Raw genomic sequence first — 7,647 nt, 5'->3', positions numbered from 1 at the left:
AAGCGTTACCCTCAAAGTTCTCATTTGCAAAAGATCTGAAGGGAACTTGACCAGCTTTATGAATAGGAAGGCCAAGGGCCTGTCTTGGCTGCTTACCTCTCTGGCAGATGCTAATGAAGTAGTCCTGTTAAGGCTTAGCACTATGAAGTCTATGGAAAATACAGGGAAGTCAGACAAGAGTCTCCAACAATAGAGGTGTTCTACTGAAGGCAGAACTAAGGCAAAGCAAGGAATACATAAGATTTAAGAAACTGAAATCTTTTATCATTTTTCATTTCTCTAAGAAAGTGAAGGAGGGGAAGAGAAGTCACTTTTCACTTACATCCGACAGTCGTTTGAGAAAGTCATGCCCTTACAAGGCTAGAAGTGGTTTGGTTAGACTATTGCAAAAGGCATGTGAGTATAACACTATCTTCTCATATTTAATTGCTTTTAATCTTAAGATCAGTTAAAAGCATCTCTGGTTCAAAAAAGCAGAATCCCAAACATATTGCATCTGTGTGTCTCAAATTTAGGAGTTTCTGCTCTGTAGTACCCAATTCTACACAGGAAGCACAGAGTCCTCTCTCAGTATTACTATACTTACACTGCATCTATCAGCTAGATGTGTGGGTTTTTTTTCCCCATATATATATATAAATATTATTTATAGTCAACTTTCAAGTGAGTAGTCACAGAAATATCTGATGTACTCCTATGGATAAAAAATAAGTTAAATGAAAAATAAGAAAATCTTCTGTTAAGACCAAAAGCAACGCTTATAACTCAATTTAGTTTAAATGACTGTAAACAATATGCATTTGTGTAATGTCACTAAGTTGGGGAGAGTTCTTTTTTAGGGAAAAATAACCACAACAAAACTAAGACAAAACCAAAAAAAACCCCACAAACAAGCTTTAAGAAGGAACTAGTGCTCTGCCTTGCAAACATCTGTTCAATCCATGCAGAATTTGTAAACATGATGGCAGGCCTTTAAAAGTAAAGGCAAAGATGTTTTCCTTTATTACAGTATCTAAAGGCTATCACTTAAGTGTTTGGGGTTTCTTAAATAGCTTGCTATTTATATCAAAAAAACAAGTCTTTGTACAAAGATGCAGTTTCTTTTTAAAAAAGCAGATCAGTTGAGTATTTCATACTTTAATATATAAACCAAAACATATGAAAGCTATAAAAACATTAATGTGTGCCATGTATTAAACATGTAGCCTTGTATTTTAACACTTACATGTGTAGATTAAAAAAAAAATTATCACAATGGAAATTGTACTTTCAATTACCATTAACAGACCAAAATACAGAGTAGAAACACGTTATTTCTGAAACTTGACAATTAGCATCACTTACTCTCAGACATCAGCTGGGCTTCAAGTTGTACACCATAAGTGTACGCTAACATTCTAGCAATGGAAATGTTACAAAATGTGTTAAGAGAAAATACTGCCAGTAAATGAATGTCTTAGTGTATTTTTTTTCTTTATTTAGTAATTGAACTTTTTAAAAGAAAGTTTGAATTGGATTTATAGTGTTCGGGATTTTTGCTGTTCTGCTATCAAAGGTCTTCTTTAAAACTGTTCTGTGAACAATACAGTCACAATACACTAAACAAAAAAGACAAATAATAACAGACCAGCTGCTTTTTACACTTTAATAATCATAACTCCCCAATGCTGCTCTTCCTTTCTGCATAGGGATATTGTTTTATTTGGCACATTAAAGATAAAAAAAGTCAAAAACTGAACCAAAGTTTACAAACCTCCAATTTTATGTTAGTAGTTGTAAGGAAGAAAGCCAGACATCAATGTCATGGCAAAATTAAAACCAACCATCCCCCCCCCCCAACATAAGGAAGAGGTTTTCCAATGATCATTATCATCAGAGCCTTCTAGCTGAAACAAAATACATATATTATTGTTCAAACCATAATCTGAGTGCTAGGAATCTTATCTCAAGTCCTATTGTGCTCTTACTTACAGCATGTAAATCCTCACTAAATGGCAAGGAGGCTTTGATGAACACATTTCACATTGTATAATTTTTTCTTAATCTCAAGTTTTAATGCAGATACGTCGAATCTGTAAAGTCCTGTAAACTCTGGCTGCTTTCCAGTAGTCTGTACCAATTGCTCCTTGGGCAGCACTTTGTTACAACTTCAAGTAGTGTTTCACACTGTGGTATCTCCAAAGTCCTTGTTCCAGCGACTGTATGCTTCCAGGGTCTGAGGGCTCAGACTGCGCTTGATCTTCTTCAAAGACTCTGTGAAGTCTGAGAGTTTGATATTTCTCATCTAAACAAAAGGTGAAAGGCATCAGGATCACAAGTGGTTTATGTACTTCGTTTATTCAAAGTACCTCAGTATTTAGTTTAAAAAAGCATATTCTACGAGTGCTTCACCTTGATGTAGAGGTTCTCGCCGTTTTACAGGGAGAACAATTATCCACTGGAACAACCTCCCCAGGCACGGGGCAGAGTCCCCACTGCTGGAGGTGTTCGAGGAGCGATTTGGGCAGGGTGCTATATAATCTCATCTATGCTCCCTTTCCCACAAAAGGTCATACCAAGTGATCATTCAAGGTCCCTTCCAACCTGGGCTGTTCTGTGATTCTGTGACTTGATACAAGAGTTGTGTAATTTAAGTTTATTAAAAACAGTAAATACCAATAGCCTAACATTTGTCAATCATGTCTGCCGTGTTATTGGATCGCCCACAAGATCGTGTTGCTGCTGATTTCACTGGGTGGTACAGGCTGGCACATATGAGGGCATACAACTGAGTAAAGAGAAAGACACAGGATTTTTTGGAACACATTTATGGCTTACCTCTGCGTACAAGGAAAGTGCTCCTGCCCTTACTACACCTGTACTGAGACCACAGTATGCTGTCAGCCAGGTCACCCCAACTGCCTGCCCCCTGACTGAATGCTGCCTTTCAGTTGTTGGCTGAGGGCACGATTATAAGCAGCCATCTCCTGTATAGAGAAATGCTCACACCTGATGGAGATAACCCAAGTGTGTGGAACAAGCAGTCTCATTATTAAAGCAGTGTTAGCATTACAACCTGAGAAGATTCTCCATGTTTCTTTGGGACTGGTGTTTATAGGCTGTTAGAGGTAAACTTGCATTCACAACAAATTAACACAGATGTTTTCATCTTCCTGCAACAAATCCTTTCAGTTTATCATAGCCGTGATCTAAGGCTAAACACAGAAAGTAACAGGGGAATTAAGTTTTGCTTCCTTTCCCCCTATGTAACTCTGACATGCAAACACATTTGAAGAGACTAACTTCTATATGCAGGACCAAGATCCTACTTTTCTTTTGACATTTACAGATGGGATTTGTGGTGAGGAACTTACTTTTTTTTCCTTTGCAATGGTCCATGTGAATGAATTCAAGTATTATACACATACACAAACAAAACTACTTTGAAATCCCTCTGAGGTTCTCCCTGAGATGACTTCCTTATGTAAAGACAGGGATGGAGGGGGGGGAGACAAAATATATCACTTGTCATAGTACTTCTGGGAAGGTTCTAGGGGGAGTAACTTTGCAAGAAAATAAAAGCCAGGCCTCTAACATCCTCTGATAAGCAACAGACCAAGCTGCTGCTCAGTGCAAAGGAAAAGATAAGACAGTCAGCTGAAACAAAGAACAGCAGAGACTCACTACTGCAAAATGAGGTGCTTTTAAGCCTGGTAACCAATAAACTACACAATCAATCTCGGACATCTAAGGATGGATCTTCTTCTTGGTCACAATTTGTAAAGAATTTTCTTCAATGCAGATATAATAAAGAAAGGGTAGCACCCCCAAAAAATTATGCTAGGTATTTTGTGTGATACTATGTGTAAATAAATGGACCATTAAAGTTTCTGGTGAGCACACATTCTATTCAAAGAGGAAAAAACAACCTCTGGAACAGCATACCTCGCTGGCAGACATGTTCTTCACCTGTTCTGGTTTTAATTCTGTTAAAATAAAGAAAGATCAATGAGTTTCATAAGAATACTTCCACTGCTTTTCACAACTATAGTACATTAAAAGCACTTTTATTCTGAATAAAAACCCCACAGCCAGAACTTATACCTCGGTCTCAATCTCCTGTTGAAGAAGGTACATGGTGATTTTACCTCCTCCTTCCCCATTTATCAGCTCCTCAACAAGGCTGCTCCCACACTCACTCACTGCAGAGAGAGTACAATGTGGTAGCAGAACTGACTTTTTCTTCCTGAAGTATGTGCAACAGCAGAGAAGCTTAACAGAGCTGCCTTCCACCATATTATTCCCGGCACCTACAACTCCCTTAGTCCTCAAACATGCACAGTTCTCAGGTAACAAGAAGGTCCTGTCAGCCAAGAATGCATAGATGAAAGAAATTGGTTTATATGGAAGCCAGGAGCAGGTGAAAGAAATAGGTTGCACAACGTTTCATGGTATTTTCTCAAAAGGGACTTGCATGTGATGTGTCAGCAAAGTAAAGCCTGCATACCTAAATGTATCCATTATTAATTCAAGCGCTATAAATAAACATATTCAAAGCCTTAGGAGACACGGTGTCTCCTGTGAGAGCTATTCAATGCAATTCTGTTTGCCAGTGATTATGCAGGGTTTTCCAAGATGTGCCTTACAATCTCAAACAGCTAAAATTAAGTGGGTAAAAACCATTACTTTCCAGCAGCTGCTTCAAAGAGATAACTGCACTTGCAAAACTGCATGCTATAGAATTTTTGACTCGGTTACAAAAAATACTAAAGCAAACACACCCACAAAACATGCACAGACCTCAAGAGAGAGCAACAACTTTTTTTTTTTTTTAAACACGTAATAGGCTTATACTATAGAGCATTTCTGCTCTGGCTGCCTTTTGCATCTTCCTGTCAGGACAACATGCCAAACAAACAGAAAACCAACATCAAATCATCACAATTTTTTCTTCACAAATTCCCACTACTCATCTTCACTGAACAAAATCAACCCCTTCAGATGTAACTACTGGACACATAATAAGTAGCTAGTAAAACAGAATCAAATGGGGGGGTGTTGTTAGGGTTGGGGCTTTGGTTGGATTTATGTTTGTTTGGGTTTTTTTTCTTTTTTTGTTTGTTTGTTTGTTTGTTTGTTTTAAGTATGCACTGTGCATTATATTATTTTTACCCCCCCTAAAGAGGAAGAACCAATATAGGTAAAACTCAAGTCACAAATGTCATCTGGATCACAATGAACATTAAGAAGATTCAGAAATTAAAAACTACACCATTCAAATTCTATCTTCAAAACAAAACAAAGAAATTGCTTGTTTCAGTATTTCCTTCCTTTAGACTTGAAAGGGACCTGCCCACTCCATAAGACAAGTAAAGCAGTCAGAGACTGACATTCAAGTAATAATTTATATACAACAGAACTGATGCCAACCTAGCAAAGATGCACTCATTAAAAGTCTCACAAGTTTGTGAAAAACACTTCACCCTGCTCTCCTCTTAAGACACAAAAATTCTGGTTCACACAGTGAGCTACTGAAGGGTTTCATGTAAGGTAAATCCTTATAAAGATGCTATTATGAGGAACAGACAAAAATCTAATGCAAAAAAAAGCTTAGTTTCAGAGGTGTAAGAGTTAAAGATGTTAGAAAACATAACATCTCTAATACCATGGGGTTTCATAAAGCTAGCTAAAAGGTGATGGCGCTCACCCCGGATAGGGCCCAGTGCTGCGTCCTTGGCGAGCGCCGTCAAGTCACTTCCAGAGTACCCATCCGTCATTCTTCACAGGAGGAGGGGGGGAAAGAAGGACAGGGGAAAAAAAAGACAAAAAACTGCTTCAAACCCTCTCATTTTAATTGCAGATTATTAAAACGCTGCTTAACCAGCAGTACTATTTTGATGTTGTTTTGCAAGTTTAATAAATCAGAAGTGCATTCAATGTAAGTGATCTATATTTAAGTCTTTTCCAGATTAAATTTAAGTACAGACATTCAAGTCCCAAATAACATTCTAGGAAAAGGAAAAACATATAAACCAACTAGGATCTGTAGATGAAACAATCTCAACCATTACTATTTCTCTCACACGAGTGCCTTATCACTATAATATAAAAAAAAAAAAAAATCAAGTGCCATCCACATCCTCAGAACCACAAAAGGAAAAAAAATAAAAATCAAACCAAATTTCTATGGTAGGTTTTCCAGTATTAGACTTAATTTCCAAGTTAACCAATTAAATACTTTGCAGATTAAAGACCTCCACTGAACTGGGAAGACACCAATACATCTTGCCAAAACAAGTGAGAGGAAGCAGTAATGGTTGGCTATTGAAAAATGTAAAGCAACAACAAAAAAACCAAGCTTGTAAAGCAGTAACAAGAGCTCCATAGCTCCAGTCTTCCAGACAGAACGAATTCTGTTACAGTTTATAGAAGAAGTTGCAGAGGAACAGAAAATCATGGAGGAGTTTAAATACTTATGTATGTCTTTTAAAACAAAAAAAATACAGCAGATGAAGCAAGGAGGACTTTATATTTTGGCTAAACAGTTTAAAAAAAAAAAACAACGGTGTGCTTAAGTTACATTTGTAATTTGATTCCTAACTTTGCAGTTACAATCCAAGACACTGCCTTTTTCCTCCAGGTAGCTATTATTGCGGCCTTAACATGGCTGGAGCTAGCATCCTTAAACTACAAAGAGAATTTATTCAGTTGGTTTATACATCAAATTTCTGTAACGCTGCTAACACTTAGAGGCTAAAAAATGCTACATCCAAGAGTGTACTTACTTGCTGTGTACTGCCACAAACAGAAATAGAGACTAAAGTATGTCCACTTGAATAATTTTTGACACCTCACACTGTTTTTACTCCTTCCTGATCCAGGTTTACCTGTCTACCTCTTTTTAGTTCAACTTCCTTCACACCCATTACAATCATAATCATGAAAAACAAAACAACTTCAAAAGAGGAAGGTCATTTAATACATTTTTCCCCCATCAAATATGAAATTGAAAAGAACCCAAAATAATCCATTGCTAGCTTTGTTACGCTGGTAATACCCTCAAGAAGCCTAGCAATGGACAAGCAAAGAGAAGTTTCTTTCTAGTTGAAATCCATGCCAAGTGCAAAGCTGGCGCTGCCTTTTGGCATCAGAGAGGAAAGGTGGACTGCCTGGGAAATGGGTGGAGAGAAGCATCCCCCTCCCTCCACCACAGGAAGAAAAGCACCAGTGAGCATGTTTCAACACCAGAAACACACCCAGGTGGTGTAGAGAGAAACAAGCATATATAAATATATCTAAGCATATATAAAAACACTTCCATATAGCCTGGAATTTTATTCTTTTGGAATGAATAAAACAATCTGAATGAATGCAGTAGAGGAGTAGATTTATTTAGTACAGTTACAAAATACTTACCTAGCTAGTTGTGCCAACTCTTTTTGCGTCAACGGACTTCCTTGCTTGCTTAGAAGAGATTTTAGCAAAATAAATCTTGTCTGAAAAGAAGATACATTTATCAGATGTGAGTGTACCGTGATGATAAGTTTTACAATCCTGTTGCAGCAAGAAAATTACATGTTTGTCAGGTTAGCTTTTGTGCTTCACTAGTTTAAACTTGCCTGTGGTGCTTTTGTGATTAGACTGTACACTATCATCTCCTCAGGGAAA

General features: G+C 37.4%; 1 protein-coding gene across 1 annotated transcript in view; it reads right to left on the bottom strand.

Annotated features, from left to right (window-relative positions):
• Positions 1-979: 979 nt before the first annotated feature.
• The window catches only part of SPAST (spastin), a gene marked incomplete at its 5' end in the record, with an annotated part of 30,082 nt that continues 23,414 nt past the window's right edge, over positions 980-7,647 (bottom strand). The window contains 4 exons of the mRNA XM_008937556.1: positions 980-2,284; positions 3,925-3,965; positions 5,687-5,757; positions 7,396-7,475. Coding sequence (XP_008935804.1) covers positions 2,162-2,284; positions 3,925-3,965; positions 5,687-5,757; positions 7,396-7,475 — 315 coding nt within the window. The remainder of the gene's footprint in view (positions 2,285-3,924; positions 3,966-5,686; positions 5,758-7,395; positions 7,476-7,647) is intronic.

The sequence above is a fragment of the Merops nubicus genome, unplaced genomic scaffold, assembly GCF_000691845.1.
Source record: "Merops nubicus isolate BGI_N331 unplaced genomic scaffold, ASM69184v1 scaffold23223, whole genome shotgun sequence".
Taxonomy (NCBI): domain Eukaryota; kingdom Metazoa; phylum Chordata; class Aves; order Coraciiformes; family Meropidae; genus Merops; species Merops nubicus.
The sequence above is the reverse complement of the archived record's forward strand: the minus strand, read 5'-3'. Positions and strand labels throughout refer to the sequence as shown.